This window comes from Gymnoscopelus braueri (assembly GCF_963280865.1).
Source record: "Gymnoscopelus braueri genome assembly, chromosome: 8".
NCBI lineage: Eukaryota > Metazoa > Chordata > Actinopteri > Myctophiformes > Myctophidae > Gymnoscopelus > Gymnoscopelus braueri.
The window spans coordinates 12,902,525-12,924,699 of record NC_137609.1 but is presented as its reverse complement, the minus strand read 5'-3'; the positions used below and the strand labels follow the sequence as shown (position 1 = coordinate 12,924,699).

Below are 22,175 nucleotides of genomic sequence, written 5' to 3'. Positions count from 1 at the left end.
TGGCAGTATCAGCTGAACATCTACAGTATTTGTCATGGCTGCGGGCAAAAGGTTGGGTCAAAATGTTGATCCGTGCTTCCTGGACTCGTTTTTCAGGTGTTATTATTTGAATGTGGACTATGTGTCACAATATGGCTCAGGAACTGGTAACGACCCAAAGTGCAGGAACACACAAGAAACCAAGTGTTGAAGTTGAACCAAACCTTTCTTAATAAAACAAGAAACACAAGCACAGAGGGATCAAAACGGTAACTAAGTACCCACGCTAACAAGAACAAACTCCCAGGAAACATTGACAAACGAACAGGCAACTCTAACAAACACTCAGACCCATTAAACACCCACAGTCTCAATTAACACAAACAGTCACCGCCGGGAACCCCAGGTGGAACCAGTCTCTCAATCAATGACCACAGCGGAGAGGGGAGGGAGGGAGGAGCTCAAGGGAGAGGACACATTGGGCAAGGGCAGTCAAAACAGGGCAAAACATGGGCTGGAAAGGGCAGACAGGGCAGGGGCAGAGGCCAAGATCGTGACACCGTGGCTCCCATAGATATAGAAACCTAGATACCTCATTGGCCTCTGGAGTTCATTGGAGCGACCTGTATCGAATACAAGGCTCTTCCGCAGGGGGAAGCTGCCACTCAAAGTGACTACTGGCCAAACACAGTGCGTTGACTACTTGGCCAATCACAGCAGATCTTTCCCAGGACTTGTCAGAATCTAGTTGTCCCGCCCCCACCTGCCTCTGATTGGCCGACCGAACGCCCCCTTCTGTGACGCACGCGGAAGTTTCCTGCGGAAGCGGCGAGCTTTGGGAATGCACTGCGGATTTGTAGCGGAAGTTGAGAGTTGTGTAAGTCCCGGGAAAGACGCGCTGTGATTGGCCAGTAGTCACTTTGAGTGTCAGTTGGGGCAAACGCAGTCCCCACAACATCATTTACTATTCTGTGCCTATCGGTACATAACTCGGACGGGGCTGAGTAGGCTCAAAGCGAACTTCGCAACGTTCGGCACGGCAACTCGCGCGCTTTGGTGGTGCCTCTCGTGGCTCAAGTTCGCTTGAGACGTCGCGGTCCGGTCCAAAACTATACTTTATCGGCGAAAAAAAAGTAGTCCGCGGTTGTTTGAAAAAGTATTCTCCCAAACGGGAGTCGAACCTAGACTCCCACTGGTAGAGGATTGGGAGTCTAATGATTAGCGAAGGTGCGCCACTGTGGCCGGCGCTGAGATCTAATGTAGAAGTAAGAAGTCCCCGCGCGGGCGCCCGCCCAAAAGGGGACGCCTCGCCCACGAAAATCCGCCGTGCACTACCATATATAGCGCGGAAGCGGAAGCACGCCCGGGATACAGACACTTCAGAGCCGGAGGAGGCGTCTAACTTTATACGTCTATGATGGCTCCCAGTCAGAACTGACATGCTGCATGTTCTCCAGACTCAACAAGATACACACAGAGAAATGTTAGTGCAAGCCTATGCCTATTGCAGGTGCTTAACCTTGAGTAAGTGGATCAGAAAAGCATAACTATGAACAGAATATTCTCTCCCCACTACAATACGGCAGCCATTACCATTATGTAAAGACTCGATAGATCATGCTGTAGTTCCCCCTTTTCACTGCATACTTACTGAGCTATTAATTTACACCCAAGACAGAGAACGTTTAGGAGGAATAAAGGCTGAAAGGTGGGCATCTATGGTGGCTATACTGTCCTGTAAGGCGACAGTCAGACTCTGTGAGTTGAAGTAGAACAGATTCAAACAGTGGCCAGGTCTTCCCCACAACACCTTTTACAATTGCATGACTGAGGGCCTCCAGATTAACCCATTCAATCCGGGAGAAGCATCTCTGTCATTTTTTTATTTATTTGGGCTATTAAAAAAATAGCAGATATACAAGCTCAAGTGCAGCGCTATGAGCTTGTAGATTTTTTTAATCGTGAACATTTGTACAAATCTTTAAATATATACATTCGTAACTCAAATCTTTGCTTCTGGGGGGGTCCCTGGAACAAAATTTGACAAAAATACCTCATAGCGTGGCACTCTGTGCCGCGCTATGAGGCATATCTGTGAGGTATATCTATGAGGTATATCTGAGGTATATCTGCGCTATGAGGTATATCTGCTATTTTTTTTAATAGCCCAAAGAAATAAAAAAATTCTTTCCCGATCTAAATGGGTTAAGACCCATCGAAAGGCATGTATGGAAGCCAATAGAGTGAGATCAATAATCATGTCTGTTGTTGATTACATTCATAACAGCAACTCGTAATAAAAAATGGATCATTGAGCCTTTTGAGACGAATGAGATGGGAGGGAGGGGCTGGCCCCGATGGAATTGTAAAGTTCTCTACTCTGCTTTCACATAAACGAATCTGATAAATTCCCCCAAGATTACATTGAGATTCTGGTATTGATTGAGTGCTGTTTGTAATTTCATATGCTGGGTGCGCTGGGGCATGGGAGAGAGGGAGAGTTCGGGAAAGGGATTGCATTGTAGGGCGAGAAAGGTTGTGGAGAGGGATCCATTGCAATAAAATCAACATCAGCACAGTAATACAAGTCCATGTTCTCTCTCACACACACACACACGAAAAAGGCCATTTACAGCTCAGGCGTTTAGCAGACATTCTTATCCAGAGTGACTTACAAAGTGCAAGAACAGATCAAGTGGCATGAAGAAACCTAGTCAACAAACAACAGGGTATAAATGCTCATGTAAATAGAGTACGAGGAAAACTATTAAGTGCTACAAAGTATCTAGGATACCATGCAAACCTGAAAACCTAGCATGCATTCTAAACAACACACTATGCTTCTGTGGCCAAGCAAACAGTGTGTGTCTATCTAAGATGCAGAGCAGGCGAACAAGTAACCAACATCTACATGGTATAACTAGCATCAAAATAGGAAAAAAAGTAAGTGATACAAGCAGTGGTGTAAAGTAACAAAGTATATTTACTACTGTAAGTACTGTACTTAAGTACACTTTGGAGGAATGTTTACTTTACTGGAGTATTTCCCATTTTCTGTACTTTTACTTCTACTCCACTACATCTCAGAGGCAAATATTGTACTTTTACTCCACTACAATTATTTGAAAATTTTAGTTACTAGTTACTTTTCAGATATAAATTATGATATTATGAAACATACATTAACCACTTTAGCCCTATTTTACACCTAGTCTATTTGAAAATAGCAGATCTACAAGCTCACAACGCGTCGCGATGCGATGCGTTGTGAGCTTGTAGATCTGCTATTTTCAAATATTTTAGTACTTTTACTTTTGGTGCTTTAAGTACATTTTGATGCCAATACTTTTGTACATTTACTCAAGTAAATTTTGAATTCTGAACTTTTACTTAACAGAGTATTTCTATATTGCAGTATTGGTACTTTTACTTAAGTAAAGAATTTGAGTACTTTTTCCACCACTGGATACAAGGAATGAGAAGTGCTAGGGGGTGAGGTATAGGAGAGTTTTCAGAACGTGGTGGCAAAGGGGGAGTGAGTCCTGACTTGGAGGGGGGGGGGGGGGTCCTTCCACAGCTTGAGAGCCGGAAGGGAGAATAGTCCCAGAGTCTAGGACACTTGTAGCGTTGGCCGTTGGCTGACCTAAGTGTCCGTGAAGGGGTGTAGGGGTGGATCATGTCCTGAAGTTGATTTCCATGTCCTTGATTTACCTTGGACTTGGATGCAGGCAGCAACCGGACGCCACAGAAGGGCTTGCAGAAGGGGGAGACGTGAAAATAGATGTGGAGGTTGAATACATGCCACAGCATTTTGGATCAGATGTAAGGGTTTGACAGCGCATGCCGGCAGAACAGCAAGGGGGGAGTTGCAGCAGTACAGCCTGGAGATAAAGTGAGGCTTGGATAAGGAGCTGGACAGACTCCTTAGGTGAGGAAGGGGCTGATCCTCTGGATGACAGCTTCAAAGTGGTGCTGAAAGAACGGCATGAGTCAGACAGGAGGAACAGGCCTGCTACAAATGGCTGTGAATGCTAATAGGCTACAAATGGGTCAGGGGGAGCTGAATGGGAGCTAAGTATGCCCTGGCTAGCTCGGAAGTAACCCAAGTCCCTGCCAATCAGACTGGGAGGGCAGGTGTTGGTGCCAAATTCTGCATGCCCACCGGGAAAGGCGCGCACCGTGTGGGAGTGGACACATGCCGTGTTAAAGCGCAGTCAACGTGTACGCGCTCCTGTGAGGCGCATGCCTTTTTCTGGTGGGCATGCAGAATTCTGCACAACCAGGCGGTTAAGCTCGGAAGTACCCCAAGCCAAGTCCCCTCCAAATCAGACTGGAAGGAAGGCCGGCACCCGGCAGGGCCGATGAAAGCTGGCTGTGTATACGTACGGGCCGATTGCTAATGAAGCTAGTGCGGGACTGGAGTAGACTCTCACAAGTGGGTCAGAGCAGGAGGCTGGCTAATGGGATGGATAACACCTCAGGCGCTCGCAGCTTTCAGGAGGGAGAAACGAGGAGCGTCTGACCCGCGCTCTCTCTCGCTCTGCCTCCTTCACTCTGCCAGAGAAAAGAGCGCTCTCCTTATAGCTCACAACACCGTTTCTGCACCAGACACTCACCAGTCATCACTTTAGATGGCTGGTTCTTTTTTCGTTAAAATTTTTTTATTCATGGTTTTATAGTAGTTTGACTGAGATATATCAATTAACCAGCATCTATATTCTGGGTCGAACCAAAAATAGCAGATCTACAAGCTCACGATGTGCCTCAACGCCATGCATTGTGAGCTTGTAGATCGGCTATCGTGAATCGTTTTAGGAGGGAAGGGGGGAAAGGAGCGGTACAGAGCCAACTCAGGTCCAAGTCTAGAGGGTTGTTAGTGGTTAATCAGCATGGTGGCAATATTTGAATTGGTGCGTTTGAATTCACTGCTGTTAACTTAAGCACTTAACATCACTGAAATATTTGTTGTTCCAGTTAATGTATCACAGCTGCTTATCTCCACACAACTTGAAATATTCCCAATAAACTAGATTTATAGATATTATATGTATAGCTATTTTGTACTGTATTCCTGCAGCCAGGACAGATATTTTTAAGCTATGTGCGTATAAACAATACTCCTATTCCTACCATATTACTTTAATGCCTTCTTCCATTTTCTCTAATTTACATTAAAAATCTGCTTTTGTGAGAAAGTCACCAAGCCAAATTCCTGTCCAAAGTTACTTATAGGCAATCATTCTGGTTTATCATTTAGTCTTTAGTCAACACTGCCATCTGGTGGTCAATATCGACATGACTGAAAGAAGAGTTGACTGTACTCTATAATGCTATACAGTTGTTTGCTTCAGACATTTGTACTATACTGTGTAATTAAGCAGATGATGAGCAATGTGGTCTGAAGCTGCCCCCGTATATGTGTGTGTGTGTGTGTGTGTGTGTGTGTGTGTGTGTGTGTGTGTGTGTGTGTGTGTGTGTGTGTGTGTGTGTGTGTGTGTGTGTGTGTGTGTGTGTGTGTGTGTGTGTGTGTGTGTGTGCGCGTGCGTGAGCATTAGAGCAGAATAAGGGGAGGGGGCGTTCAGGATAAATATTAATGCATGGCAAACAGATCAATGGCTATTAAAAAGGTCAAGGCCATGTGATGATGGATGCCGACAAAATATATTGATCATTTTTGACTGCTGTAATGAATTACAAACAGATACACACACACACAGACACACACACACAAAAACGAACACGGGCAGCAGACCAAGCGATAGGGCTAAATTCATTGATCATGTTTAATCTGTCATAATTAATTCCACAGGAGCGACTGTGATGAGAGCAGGCCTCCATTAAAGCAGATAAATTATTCAAGACAAGGGAGAGCAGGAGAACGAGATGAATGACCGTGGGAGATTGGTGCCAGCAGTCACGGGTAAAGTCTAATTAACAGTCTTCTCCTGGAAACTGGCACAGGTTCGCTTACACGGGGAGCAATAGTGACACCTAAAAACTTTAATTGGAGGTGTAGGTCATCCTAAAGTAACACTTCACGGCCCATTAGCTTTTGGGTTGAAAAGAGCTATCAGGAATTAAGTAGAGCCTTTTAACGTTTGTCTACAGGTGCAGAGACCGGGTTACCGTTTTTATCTTTCAAGTCTAACAGGAAAGAAATATGCCAACTTCCCACACATGCCACGAATACTCCTCCATAAGATATGATAGTGTAATTTTTGCATGCAGATGCACCCACACATTCATAGATACATACTGTATATAGGGTACATACATACGTAAATGTGTGCAATATCTTTTCATGTGTGTGAAAAGACAGACATAGATACGTATAAACAGTAGATAGATATATATAGATACAGATATAGATATATACACACACATACTGTCCTTATCCTCTGCCATTTCCATATCACTTGTCGCTTTATCTTGTTTAATTTCTATTTGCCTTCTTCTGTGAAGAGCTTTGTAATAAACCTGCTATTATGATTAGTAGTTTTTACACAAATTGCTAGGGCGTAGGGTGAAGGGTGATATTTTCAATGGATCACGGAAGCCACAATGCAGCTGCTCTACAAAAGACACCAGGACCAGAGATGGGAAAATAATTAATAGAATTAAGTTAAAATACGTTTTAATTAGATGAAAAAACAAAAGAATATAACTTAATGTCTGCCCATTCTACTGGGATTTATTCACTTTTCAACACAGATCTTTGTAACCGAACCACATAGAGACAATGAATCCCGCTAAAAAACAACCCTTTCATCAAAAAGGAAAGGGTTAGCAACATCTAACAACAAATAGATATCTAAGATAAATCTTATCTCATCTTAGAAGGACCAAATTGAAGACTTTAAATTATTGAACCAATTGAGCATAACATTTATCATTCTGGCCAAATGTTTATCCACAGGGCACTCTACAAAGGCTTTACACTCTTGCATGTGTGAGCTACGGTTACATGGAACTTAGAGCCTGATATATCTGCCGTACGATGCCGATCATGTGCCGAAAATTGACAATGTACCACTTACTGTATTTGGGTGGGGTGGGTGGGGCTGTTGAAGGGAGCAGGTCACTGGCCAATCACTGTACACATTTAAGGGGGGTGGGGGTGTCTCGCTCTTAGAAGGGTTGCCTGTACAGTGGACAGGTGGCAAGGCAGCAGGTGAATTTTAGGTCAGGGTTACTTTCTCCTTGCCTGTTCCTGGAGAGGCATGACCTACCAGGCAGCAGTAAGTTTGGAATCAGAGCTTCCCTCTCCTATCCTACTGTATGTGTTGGCTAGAATAGGTACTACAGGAAGTACAGTACAGTACAGGCATGCAGGGATGTTTTCCTTAGCTGTTGAGGTAAGGTTCTACTCCTCTACAGGAGACAGACATGCCCAGGAGACATATATAGACACAGACACACACAGTCCTCATACTTCTCTAATTTCCTTGAGCGCTTGTTTTGATATCTTTATTTCTATTCGTCTTCTTTGTCTGCTGTGAGGATATTTGCAACTATACTTGGTGATAAGATAACTGTATCACCAAATTCCTAACTAGGTCATTATCTTTGGCCGAAGGGTGATGTTTCAAAGAAAATTCAGTTAAAATACATTTTAATTAGACGATGAACAAACAAAACCAAAAAAACTTAATGTCTGCCCATCCTAGTGGGATTTATTCACTTTTCAGCATCATTTACACACATAGGCAAACAGAGTAGACGGCAGAAATTAATTTCCATTGATATGTTTAACCACTGCAACCACAGAGAAACAATGTGTCCCCTTCAAAGAACAATCCCCTCATCTACCTATATTTGATTGTTTTCATCATGTGATGATAATGACGCAGCGGCGCCACATTCTTTTGACAGAAAATCAGTTCAGCGAGTAACACTTGTGTGGTATAAATTAGGCTTTAATGGTTCTAAACTCTGATCCAAGGGAGCCAGGCAATCGCTACGTTTTCAATTCTACCAGAAAGTTAATCGCAATCAACTTGACAGAGGCTTGGTGCAGTAAATTAATCAGCTAGAATAAAAAACCAGCAGAGCTCTGGAGGCCCAGAGCCATCAGATGACACTGCTGCAATGGCACCTAGACCCCCTGGGAGAAACTGGGAAGTTAAGCCGTGACTCAGGGCCATCGCAGTCTAAAAAAGGCCATAACCGTATTTCAGCTTTGTTCTGAGATTAAAAAAGGAAAATTCCATGTTGTCATACCTCATCATCTGCATCTCTGTACCCGCTGAACTGCTACAGTCAAGAATTAGAGTGAAACCTTTAACAACTCCTAAATATTAGGAAATATTTGTGAAACCAGAGATTTCAAAGGCTTACCTGTGATTTTCTCTGGCAAAACTCAGACATGCTGACTTGTGATTCAGACCCTCCTAACATTGGAACATTGGAATTCATGATGTAAGACCAGGGTCTGACCACGTGAGACTAGGCAATGTATTGCATTCATTATTAGCCAAAATGTTATATTGATGAACAGACAATAATTATCCCAATCATCAATCTTTGCTCTTCTGACACCGTTTTGAGTTCTTCCTTACTCGCAGGTGTTTGAGAAGTTGGAACTGTATAGTTGGAAAGTAAAGCGCAGAAAAAAAAGAAGAAAAAAATCAATTGTAACAAAAAAAATAAAAAAAAGGGGGGAGACTACATGTCACAAAACAAAATGACAGATGGTAACACAATGAATAAGACTTAAAATCACCAAAATGAGCGGTAATTCTTTTAAAACTGTAACCATACTCGAGGCTAAATTGAGATTTACTCCTACTACCAGTTCAAGTTGACCAGGAATTTAGGATGAAATTGAAGACTTTAAATTATTGAACGAATTGAGCATAATATTTATCTGGCCAAAGACACTCTACAAAGGCTTCTCACTGCTGCTGCATGTGTAAGCTACAGTCGCTCTGGACTTTAGAGCCTCATTATACTTAGTCATACAACGCCGACGGTGTCACATGCTGAAAATAGGCGGTATACAAGCCCACGTGTCCTGCTGCGATGCATTGTGAGCTTGTAGATCTGCCTAACAGAGCTTAAAACCACCATTCACCGTTAAAGACCCTCTCTCCCCTCAAAAATGTTTAGGTTATCCCATTGTCCTCTTCCTCTCTTCTCATGTTTCTATACAGACAGAGGCACGCTGTTTATTCTATGCTTATTCTATGTTTGCACAGAAGCACAACATTTATTCTATCATTGCCTACACTGTGTTGTAGACATAACATTATGGCAATACTAGGTTACTATATTTTCAGTTTATAACTTCAACATTTCAATTATATTAAACATTACATTTAAAAAATGATATTAAAATGTCTGAGCCCTGAGGCAGATATCAAATATTGCCTCTTGCCGTAGTGATACAGGTGTGTGTGTGTGAGGATGAAGTGTGTGTTTACGTTTTGGTGGGGGACAGAGGGTGCGTGGAGATTTTGGCATGATGATTCTAGGGGCGTGGAATATTGGCAAAACTATTGGGTCCTGGAATGCTAAATGAGGGCAAAGATAAGAGCAAAAAAATTAAGGTACTATTAAAGCTCCTTTATGAGAAAAATACTTGACATGTACTTGTTTTGAACAGAGACGATGTTTCCGAGGAATTAAACGACACCATGGGAAGTGAGGAATGAGTCTTTAACCTCCTCTATGACGCATCGGTGTGACTCCTCCCTCCTCACGGACGAAGTCGGTCTGTTGAATGGAGCAGGTCACTGGCCCACCACTGTACTAATGGTCTCTCTCTTAGAAGAAGGTTTCTCTGCACAGTGGACAGGTGGACTTGTTGCTGGAGGTGAACCATTTATACTGTAGAGGAAGAAGGTTGAAAAAGAGAAAATACAATGGCTTTATTCGAGTATGTTAACCACCTTCAACCTGTGGATGGCATTATAGGCAAAACTTTACAAAAATAAAAATGTTAATTCTGCAAAATAGCTGTGTGTGTGTGTTTGTGTCAGAGACATGACATCCATCTATTATGTCTCACCAGACATGCAGAGTGGAACTTCTTCTTGCAGGTACGGCAGGCTTTCTTGGGCAGAGAGTAGTTGGAGCCGTGGATGACAGAGAAACAGATCATGCAGTCCTCCACACCCTCGAAGCGCTTATCAACGTTGTTCTTCCACAGAGCCAGACCCTCCATTATACTGCCGTTCTATGCACACACACGCATACAGACAGATCAATTAGATGCACACCCATGACATGTGTATGTAATATGCACACATGAATGGCCAAAGAGGGACCGATACGCATAAACACACACCCAGACATACATACACACATCCCAAAAGCAACACAGGAATTTAACGAGTTCCTTTGATTTTGCCTGAGCAAATTAGTATTTATTTTCCTGTTTTATCACTTTAATTTATAGGTGTTTGTGTTTGTGTTTATGTCTCACATGTCCCTGATGGGAAACTTGTTTTGCTGCAAGGCGTGAAAACACAAAAACGTCATGCTCACAATGGACAACATATGCAGACGGAACAAAATGGGGGGGAAAGGCAAAAAAAATTAGGGGGTGGGGGTGTACATAAAACATGTTAATCCACATATTAACCCATTAAGACCGGGAACACATCTGTGCAACCACGTAAACCCTTATTTTATACTTTGGCAATTCAAAAATAGCAGATATACAAGCTCATAGCGCAGCACTGAGTGCCGCGCTATGAACTTGTAGATCTGCTATTTTTGAAAAATCTTGAAAATGTGTGCAAATCTTTGAATATATGTTTTTCAAAGCGAACATTTGTAACTCAAATCTTTGCTCCTGGGGGTCACTGGAACAAAATATTTTGAGATGGGGTCCGTGGCCAAATACATATAATTTTGGGGGTCCTTGACATGAAAACGTTTGAGCACCACTGATATATAAGTGGCAAGTGTGTGTTTTGTACCTGGTGTGTGAGATAGGTGCTGAGCTGCAGCATCCAGTTCCTCCACTGTTGCACGGAGACGCCCACCCTGCGCCCGCTCTCCACGGTGATGGAGCCCAGAGGGTAGCTCTGGGGCAGCTGGATCACCAGCTCAATGAAGATGTCATCCACAGAGTAGGTGGCGATCACCTCCCGCGCTGCCGAGCGAGCCTTTACCTGAGGACGGGACAACATACATTATAATCTCCCATTATAATACATATCGTTGCTGTCGGGCAGAAACCTCTTCTCTCCATATTTTAACTTTTTACTACAGCGTCACACAAGTATCAAAAACTCGCGTTTTGAGCTTGTAGATCAGCTACTTTCGATACTTTTGAATTTCAATCCTGAAAAGTAACAGTTTCCACCCGACAAAGACAAAATATATATACATACACTGCACTCAAAATTATTCAACCTAATTTTATTCATTCAATTGCGAATTTTGGTTTATTGACAAAATTCACATTATTCAACCCAAGTGTCTTTAGTAGAGCACACTTTTGCTGTTATGACCTGCTGCAAACGTGATGCATAGCCAGAGACCAGCTTCTGGCAGTGTTCCTGAGGAATCTTAGGCCATTCCTCATGTGCAATGGCCTCCAGCTCACTAATATTCTTGGGCTTCAAATCCCACCAGAGAAGATGTTCTATACATCCACACGGCATAGTGTCATCAGTGGGTTGTACCTAGGGGGGCGGAGTTGCACTCGGGGGAAAACACAGATTTCCCCCAGCTGGTATAGACGGAGGGATGTGGTGTTTTCAAACTCATATGCTGTAAAAGTGTACTGATCTAAAAGCAGGCGTCATGGCTTGCCAGATCACAGGCACAGAATGTTGTTGCCACTCGACAAGGAATGCTACATTAGCAAATTAAACAAGAGTCCGATTGGAATGTTGTCCTGACTGAACAGAGGATCCAACACAACACAATGGCCCGAGGTTATCGGATTTAATCACCTGGTAAGAGACACTATTACATTTTCTATAGATATGATCAATTAAACTTATCATAATATCAAAAAGCAAAAGCCATTCATTCATCAATGATGTTTATAGAACACGTTTTAGTGAATTCCAAGTACAGGAGACATCGACTCCATTGCAGTTTGGAAACGCAACATGCAGCGATTTACACACAAAACAAGCCAAACCCTAGACTATCCTCGTTTAAAAACCTACAGAAAACACAATTGTTAATCTGGCAATGAACACGGAGCTAAAGCAGTGTGTAAATCCTGCATGATATTAAATGACGCACTTCGCCAAATGGTAATGGCGACGGTACGTGCCGTTCACAAAACAGTCTCTAAACTGTACTTCAAATTCACTATAAACATTATTGATGACTTAATGGCTGTTGGGTTTTGATATTATGGTAAGTTTAATTGATCATATCTTGTAATAGTGTCTCTACCAGGCGATTAAACACGGTGCATATGTAAACATGTTTTGTAACAAGGAGCGAGACTAGAGGTAACCAGAAGACTCGCACCAAAACACGCTCGCCCCCATTTTTCTCACCGACCAGAGGTTCTTGTATTCTTGTATTTGTTTTACGGTTTGAAATAAGTTCAGGGTTAGGCATAGTTTTACTGAGGTTCAGTTTAGGAATAAGGTTATGTTTAGCAGTTTAGGCATAGTTTTACTGAGTTTAGGAATACCAGGTGAATACCGGCGGGTTTGCCCCGGGGCGACTGTGTTTTGGGGCGAGTGTTTTGATACTCAGACGGAGATGGAAAGAGGGAAACAGATCTCCGGTCTCAGTGGTGCTTGTGCTGAAACTTGACTAATGCAATAAGATATAAGGATAATCTGATAAACCACATGAACCCCAGTTTACGTATTCTGGGGGGAACATAAACCAAACATTGCCAATCTAGCTCACAGTTACAACGCGTCGCGTTCCGACGCGCTGTGAGCTCATAGATTGTCAATGTTTGGTCTTTTTAGTCACATATATCTTAATAATAAGTCAACTTTTCCGAGGGCGAGTGGACGATTGTGTTCCAGCTGTCCTTCTGATGGATTTTTCTTGGCTGACAATGTCTCCATCGTCCATAAAATAGCTCTGAAAGTGATCAAACGATCATGTATGATGTAACTCTATGAGGCAGATCGTTCTGTTTTCCCCTGGGACAAAATCGAATGGGCGTTCCTGGGCGTTCCCGTCTATCTCCGTGTGTATCTATGGGGTTCAAGTCAGGAGATTGTGACAGCCTCTTTAGAATCTTCCAGCAGTCAAAACAAGGAATGAATCAATCCATCTAGCAATATATTTACGCTGGGCGGCGTTAATATATTTATGGCGCTACAGTATACATTTGCTCTGAAGATCAACACTTTGAGAAGTAAATAAAAAGGTGGTGGGACATCAAAGGGAGGTAAAAAGGCAAATAAGTGCCGGTCACTGGAGGAGACATAAAAGCAATATGTATCATAATAAGAGTACATGTATGGATTATGAGCTGTCGTTCTTGCTGTAGCACTCTAACTGGATCGGCACATATCGACATCCAGAAAAAAAGCTATGTTTTTCTGAGAAATGCATCAAGAACCCATTCATGACTTGCACCAGCAGGGAAGAGGTGCATTGAACTGAAGGTGATTTTGCCTTTCTTTTTCAATAAAGTAGCAGATTCTTACAGTATTTGATATTGAGCAGAATAGGATAAAAACAGCAACATAAAAAAACAAACAAATGTATAATTGTTCCTGTATGATCTATGCTCATGACTCTTTGTCCCCAGAATACAGTCTCCCTGACCCAACTCACTGTATTTCACTGCAATATACAGTACACTGCACTCGACCATGTTTATTCCTTAGAGTGAAAAGAGCGTATAAAATAAAAAAATATTAATCCATCCCCCAGGGCTATGGTTTTAAGACATATAAAAACTGTACTTAGGACTTAACTATGGTCACAGTATTTATTACCTTTAAAGTCACAGAATATAGAAGATTCATTTGATGACATTTAGGAACAATAGTAAACCTGCAAACAGTAAAACCTGGGGAAATGAACTCATAAAGTTTAAGCCTGTTTTAGTACAGAACACGGACACACACGCACGCGCGCACAATTTCAGAAAGCAGCGGTGTGGAGAGTGTGTCGCCTTTGGACCCTCATCCCTTCCTCTTTGGTAGAAAAGACATTCAGTTACACACACACACACACACATAAATATTTATACTTGCACACAGCCGGCGTTGTATTTGCCAACTTACTGTCATGCTGTCGAATGTCTGAGTGCTGCTGTGGACAGAAGAGATCTCCTGGGCTGACAGCACGGGGCTGACATACTTGATGGTGAACTTCTCCACCACGGCACACACTCTCTTCTCCTGGCTGTTCCACCACAGTCGCACCATGGCAGGCAGGTCCTGCACCGCGCTGTAGTACACGCTGCACGCCAAGTGAGGCAGTTCCCACTGAAGGCCCTCCGTCTCTGGAGGAGGGGCGGGGGATGAGTAGTCAAGAGAGTGGAGGATACCAAAAGCATGCTTTTTGTTTGGTGAAAGTCATTTGAAAGCTTACACACGAAAATCCTCATTTAGAACTAAAATCTTGGTTTCAGACCAGCACTGACTGAAAACAGGTTTAATGCAAGGCGTGGAGCCCAGATGAGGTATAATGTCCGAATGCCAATCAGAGTCTCAATAAATTCAGCATTAGTCAATAAGGAAGTATGCAGGCACGTTTTGTGATACAGAACAAGCGCTCCCCGTAACACCACCGTGGGTCCCATAGACAAGGATGTGAAAGGCTGTTTGTATGTATTCTTCAGTGTTTTCTCTTTGCATTGCTCAAATTCTGGAGGATCAAATGTAGAAGGTTATGGGATACTAAATGAGAGCAAAGATAGAGTCAAGTAAAAGGTATATTTGTCAAAGTTATATTATCATTGGGTTTCAATACATTTTTAAGCATTCGAAATGAAATTCAAATACCAATGGCTTATTAAACACTCAATTATGTTTAGCCAACATTGACTCAGGCATTCAGCTAAATTCGGTAATGGTTTAATGGATGGAGGAAATGTAAAGAAATGCAAAATAAAATAAAAAGGGTATTAGAAAAATTGGTCTATGTTTATATAAGATATATGGCCGAAGCTATGAATAGACAATGACATGTATTGATGTCGGTATGGTACCACCGGCTTTCTCTCCCTTTTTGGCCTTCCTGTGATCTCATTGTGCCAGAGCCTTCTACTCGGTACCTCCTTTATCCTACATGCTGTCTCAATAAATAAACACTGCAGGGAGCGGAGTGCCCACTCGCATAACAAACGCAGGATGGAAATAACCAAAAGAAGAATTATGCTTCGCCATATGCTTGAGTGTAGTTTCACAGTGAGTGTGCGTACTGAATGTTTGAGAGTGGGTGTAGTGCAGTGCATGGGTTCCCAAACTTTTCAGCCCGCGACCCCAAAATAATGCGGCCATTGACTCACGACCCCACCTAACCGTGGAGGTAATTTATGCACATAAACTTGCACGTTCGGTGCGCATTTGTAATGTATTTTAGTATGACTTTTGACTGTAGACCTACTACTTGTACTGTTAATAATCTTGTTAACATAGAATTCAATCAATGACATTTACAGTACCTAATGAGATGGGTAAAATGTACTATTTGTAATCAAGTGGGGTCGCGACCCCAACTTTGGGAACCCCTGGTGTAGCGTACTGTAAGTGTACATGTATATGTACTAGGGGTGTGCCGATACACTAATTTCACCAAACGATACGATACGATATTTGGCTCACAACTTCGATACGATTTCGATACGATACGATACGCACTTTTTTTATTATGAAAAATATATGGGGGAGAAAAAAAGCAAATGCAAACAAATAATTCTGTTTTTGCATTATTCAGATATGCGAACTTGTAGCTTTTCAGCTACAATAGCCGTTTTGAATCAAAATAGGGCAATAGTGTGATACTTGACCCGAAAAAAAAACATGTTGTCACCCTTTTCACCTCGAGGCTGTTTGCATGCCTGATTATTATTATTGTAAAAAAAAAAAAAAAAAAAAGTTTTTTTTTTTTTTTTTAAACGATATTTTTTTTTCTCAAAACGATACATATCGTCACGAAAACGTATCGCGATATATCGCGGGACGATATATCGGCACACCCCTAATATGTACAGTATTGTGCTTACTGTCAACAGCGAGAGACAGGCTCTCCGTGAAGAAGGTCTTGGCGTCCTTGGAGTCGGCCCCCTGGCCAGGGTAGACAGGGATTTCAGGCATCATTTTGAAGAGGTTGAGGAGTAGCTTGTGGAGTGAGCGGCTTCTCTTCAGATAGAGGGAATACTGAACCCGGAGCTGGAGATGAAACACAAAGAAAGAGAGAGAGAGAGAGACATCACTCTCACGTCAGAGGGACCCTACGTACCCCCTGCTGATGTGGGATCCTTCCAATACTTATAGTGCCACAGACTTTTTAGTTCCCCACACCGTATCCCTCTCAGCTTTACTACTAAAATACATTTGCTCTGCAAGAGCTTATCGTTGCTGTCGGGCAGACACCAGCTAACTCCATTTTGACGCTTTTGCAATTTTTTTCCATAAATCAGTGCTACTGAACAGTGAACACCCTTTACGTCAGTGTGTTGGTAAAAAAAAACAATCGAACCAATGAAAAGTATTAAAAAGCGCTTCTGACAAAACCAGCAAACTCCATTGGATCCTCAAACTTTCTGCTAAACCAGCTAAGTCCACCAAAGGGGGGTGGAGTTAGCTGGTTTTGCCGACTTCAGGCTCCACCCCCCTTTGACCTCCAACCTTATTGTGAGCTTGGAGGTCCATTCAGCTGTTCTTATCAATGATGAACAAAACCTCCTAACTCCACTTTTTGATTTGTTTTTGTCATTTCCTGAAAAAACATTTTGGAGTTCTGGCATCAGTAATAAGAGAAAATCCAATTATGGATTCCGTGGATTCCGGATTTTAGAATCAATAAATAAACACTCCCCAAATTGTTAATGTTATCCAATCATCTGAGCTGATATAGGGTTAGATAATGATCTATAATAAAAATATATAGGACTTCAAAGCCCAATGAACTTCAGAAAGCCCTGTTTGTCACTACTGGTGAATGCATCTTACAAGTCCCCAGCCTGGGAGTAATGCATCTTGCCCTGTTAATTATAATAATGGGAAACGAATGGACAAAGCAGTCAGATAATGATGTGTTCCAGCAGATCACTTTGAAGTGAAGCATTTACCCCTGGCTCCGCCACAGTTCAGAGGCTAAGCTATCGGGCTGTATTATTTGCACAAGGGGCATTTCTTCCATAAACGACACATATCAGATAGCCGTCGTGTATTCAGCAAACAACTGAGAATGCATACATAATTGGCAAAGAGCTTTGACCCGACAGAGGGGTGCACTTGATGCCGCTGCTGTAACTTGGCAACTAACTAACTTGCCTAAAGAAACATGAATGAAAGTCCAGCTATAAGTGGTATAAGTGGCATAAAAGAAAACAATACTCTGCCATACTAAAAGAAATACTTTGGACAAGTACCATAGTAGCCTAGACTATTATTCTCAAAATGTCAAAACAGGGTAAACTAAAGCGCCAAACTGTATTGCTGAAATAATAATCTCAACACCAAAGCACCTGTACAACTACATGGAAGCATTTAGGAATGTGATGGCAAAATTACAAATACATTTAGGTCTGTTTGCCTACTTAATAGGGAAAGCAAATACAATACTTGAACTAATTTGAACAGATTTTTATTACAAAATGACTTTATTTTACTTGTTTTGTAGCGCGATTAGACTGGTCTGTTGAACACTCTGAGCCGGGAGAAAAGAACCACAAAAAACCTTGGTTTGCATTTAGGCAGCCTTGTTGCATCATTAACATTGTTAACATGTATTATGTACTGTACAACAGTGGTTCTCATTGTGGTGTCAGGGGAACCCCCAGGGGTCCTTGTGTGGTTCCAGTGAGCGCCCAGCTAAAATATTGATAGTTAATCTTCACCATTGGTATATATATTGTATATAAAAGTCAATACAAGAAGAAAAAGTACAAGAATAGCTTTGATTGAATTCTGTTATCTCTAAGCAAAGGAATTCTCAATCAAATGACAGACCATATCGGACCACATCACGTCCCAAACAATAAAAATGTACAAGATTGGTGAAAATCCAGCACCTTATCAAACGGGGGTCCAAGGCCTAATGCATATCAAATTGGAAACCCTGTTGAGAATCACTGAGAATCAATTACGGTTACGGTTTGAGGGTCTAGGGGGGGTGTGACTCACATGGGAGGGTGAGGCTTTGAAGAACGTGAGGAGGAGCTTCCAAGCCAGAAGGTATCCCAGGATGCACGAGTACTCGACGCTCAGAGGCTGGACCGCTGCAAACTCTCCGACCTGGACTCCTGCCAGGATGCTCTCACACAGGTCCTCACAGGCAGACAGGAGGGACATCAGCGGCATGGGAGGAGAGCTGATCACAGGAAGACATTCATTTTTGACTGGCTGTCTCTAAATTTATGTTATAAGCCTTTTATATTAACCCATTAAGACCTGGAACGCATCTGTGTCACTTTTTTATTTGAGCTAAAAAGCATTATTTTACACTTTGGCTATTCAAAAATACCGAGTGCCGCGCTACGAGCTTGTAGATCTGCTATTTTTGAGAAATCATGAAAATGTGTGCAAATCTTGGAATAAATAATGTTTTAAAATATTTTTAACTAAAATCTTTGCTTCTGGGGGTTCCTGGAACAAAATATTTTGAGATAGGGGTCGGCGGCCAAATACATATAATTTTGGGGGTCCGTGACATGAAAAAGGTTGAGCACCACTGATATAGAAACATACGTTTTTTCAGAATACTGTTTAGAAGACATTTGTAGAATCGTCTTCAGGTCTTAATGGATTAATGTACATGAACAGCATAGTGTATTATTTATTGATCGTGCTGTATCGATGATGTAAAGTGGAATAAGGTCAAGGGTTCCCAAAAGGGGAATAAATAAATTTGAAGAAGAACATGGTAGGGAAACCACTTACAGCAGGTACTAAATAAGAAAAAAAAATGCATTCAGGCTAAGCGATTAAAAAGCTGCGGCGCAAATATGGCTTTATGCACTGCTGGCTGCTGGAGACAGGATGGGCTGTATAAAATAAAGGGGTACTCACTTAATTACTACGTAGCGTTCTCATATTCTCCTGATTAAACTACCCTGCATTGGCATCACCCTGTGGCACTGTCAAACTTGAAATGCACCCACACCCCATGTGCAAAACTGTTCTGTCAGCTTAACCCATTAAAGCCGGGGGAACGTATCTGTGTCATTTTACATTTATTTTGGCTATTCAAAAATAGCAGATCTACAAGCTCATAGCGCGGCACCGAGTGCCGCGCTACGAGCTTGTAGATCTGCTATTTTTGAAAAATCGTGAAAATTAGATTTTTTTTAAAGAGCATTAAAGAACATTTTTAACTCAAATCTTTGCTTCTGGGGATTCTTCTAAATCCTAACAGTTTTTTGAAAAAACGTATTTTGCTATATCAGTGGTTCTCAAACGTTTTCCATGTCCAGGACCCCCAAATTATATGTATTTGACCGCGGACCTCCATCTCAAAATATTTTGTTCCAGGGACCGGCAAAAGCAAAGATTTTAGTTAAAAGTTTTCGCTTCAAACAATATATATTCAAAGATTTGGAAAAATGTTCAAGATTTTTTTTTTTTATAGCAGATCTACAAGCTCATAGCGCGGCACTCGGTGCCGCGCTATGAGCTTGTATATCTGCTATTTTTTAATAGCCCAAAGAAATAAAAAAATGACACAGATGTTGTCCCGGTCTTAATGGGTTAATTAATTGTGCATAACCGTATATCACAATTTTAATTGTTGCAAATTAATCTGCGTAGAGGCAGATCCTGGATAATAATGTGCAACTGTGTGTGGGTTCGATGCAGGGCGTTGCTGTGAAGCAGCGATCCATGCTCCGTCAGTGAGTCAACCTCCCCTGAACAAATCCAGGTTAAATAGAAATGATCCGTAATCAGCCTCCCTCGAACTTACAGGCATGGTTCCTCTGTGTCGTCGTCAGTCTTGCTGACATCTCCTTCTCCATCGCACTCCGGCAGCTGAGGCATTATCCTGTTTTCATGACAAGGGTTTAACATTACGTTAGGGGCTGCACAATTATGGCTTCAATGATGATCATCATTATTATTTCGTTTAATATTGTAATCACGATTATCGGTCATGATGATTTTTGGTATTGTCTGTGGCTTGTTGCTTTTCCGTACTTTCCCGTATCTTTGGTCAAATGTTATGTAATTGTCTCTGTGGTTTTATTGTGCCCCTGTGAGCCTGATGGATACAGAGGTGATTTGTACAATGTTCTAGTTATATTAAACTTTCTGTTAATAGTGAGGAGATAAGGGCGAGATGTAGCAGCTGAACAAATACAGTGCTTGAATGAATTGCCAATTTTCAATTCTATAATTGTTAAACATAAAATCTGTTCAAATCAATTTCCATGATGCGCTTATAGATGTATTCGGAATTGCATACTGGTACTATATGGTATTCAAACTAAATCTGGCTTAAAAGACCAAGCTGTCCAATACACAACCAGAACTGCCTTCATGGTGTGCTGTACCCACAATGCAATGAAGTAGTTTCTGATTTAACATTCAAAGCTATTTTCACAGATATCATACCATGGTAAAGACAGCTACAGCTATTTCAATGAATAAAGAGGCTATTGTTATTTTGTTGAAAATATGATTTCCCTTTTTTGTCTTGTTGCTCAGTAATCAGCTTAACATTTATGGTGTTTCATCACTTCCAATGTCACTTGTTTATCCTGTATTGTATTCTGTACGAGTTGTCTCTCCCGATAGGATAGAATTGGTATCCTGACCAGAACATTTATTTTGTGTTCACTAAAGAGCTGGAGAGATGGGGAGACCCACCATTACTGCACACTAAAACACTTAGAGCACCTTTAAAGACATTTTCCTGTAGTAAATGCTCACACTAGGTAAGTCAATGGTCTGGTGGCACAGGTGAACTTAACGGCCAGGTGGTCTGTGTGGTACACTATGGTAATTGTTGCATGAAGGATACTGTACTGCATACTACTACAAGGTGTATAACATGTGGTATAATAGTACATACAGTACGTGGAGCAGTATGCAGTTTACACAGGCATGTACTTCTGAACACAGACAGTGTTTTCGTGGCCTTTTAGTCTATTTAAGAATTCAAACAAATCCCAAAATATAACAGTCTTTGTCTTGAGAGCTGATATTTTGCACACATGTACTGAAACACACACACACACACACACACACACAAACACTAACTTGTCCATTAGGTGGTAGACTGTGATCTGCAAAGGTCTAGCCTTGAACAGCAGTAGAGGGGAGAGTGTGTTGAGAAGGGTCTGGAGGGACTCTGGCAGGTTGGTCTTCTGGTCCGCTATGAACCGGGCCGGCAGAGAGTTCTGGCTCAGCTGCCGCACGGGAACGTACGTCAGAGCCGCACCCACCGACTGCAGCGCAGCCAATGGGAACAGGGGGTCATCTGGCTCGTTGAAAGTGTCTGCAGACAGATCAGAGGAAAAGGGGTCAGAAAAGGGACCGTGACACCAAACCTGTCAAATCTCACCCCTCGATGGTTCTTTTCTTATTTCTCATTAAGCGCTTATTCAACTCAAGAAACTTGAGGCCGCACACATGCGTATATACAGTGAAACCCTGCCGCACTCTTTACAGTACACAATACACATCGAAGCATAAGAGTTCCCCAGTAAAGCCACAGGCTTCCACTGTTATCCATTGAACACAAGGCTGTCACTTTTGATTGAAATTTTTATTTAGTTTGAACATGGTGAGGTATTATATTTTAGAACTGTCATGATGTGCCACGAGGCTCCATAGTGTATTGGCCAAGCTAATGGCTATCTGTGTGAACAAGGTACTTTCTTTCCCTCAGTGACAACTGGAAGGCAGCCATCATGTATGTTTCGTTTTCATTTGCAAGGGAGCTTCCTTCGTAGATGGATAGCATCTTTAGGGGAAATGGCTGATTAGGACTTTGTTATTACAGTAGGGAGCATTGGATACATCCTAGTTGGGTATCTTGATTTGGCTAAATGTTGAGTAAACACATCAAGTGATTCATCATCTTGACTTAGTAGAAGCCGTGCTATTTGGTTATTTTAAGGATCTATTTTA

At 41.9% G+C, this 22,175-nt stretch overlaps 1 protein-coding gene across 1 annotated transcript in view; it reads right to left on the bottom strand.

Moving 5' to 3' along the window:
* Positions 1–8,849: 8,849 nt before the first annotated feature.
* Positions 8,850–22,175, bottom strand: part of ltn1 (listerin E3 ubiquitin protein ligase 1) — a 35,517-nt gene continuing 22,191 nt past the window's right edge. Inside the window, exons 25-32 of the mRNA XM_080435837.1 lie at positions 21,303–21,540; positions 20,008–20,085; positions 18,231–18,417; positions 16,106–16,271; positions 14,160–14,380; positions 10,905–11,099; positions 9,989–10,156; positions 8,850–9,807 (exon numbers count right to left, since the gene is read on the bottom strand). Of these exons, the coding sequence (XP_080291963.1) occupies positions 9,745–9,807; positions 9,989–10,156; positions 10,905–11,099; positions 14,160–14,380; positions 16,106–16,271; positions 18,231–18,417; positions 20,008–20,085; positions 21,303–21,540 (1,316 nt within the window). The 3' untranslated portion in view covers positions 8,850–9,744. The remainder of the gene's footprint in view (positions 9,808–9,988; positions 10,157–10,904; positions 11,100–14,159; positions 14,381–16,105; positions 16,272–18,230; positions 18,418–20,007; positions 20,086–21,302; positions 21,541–22,175) is intronic.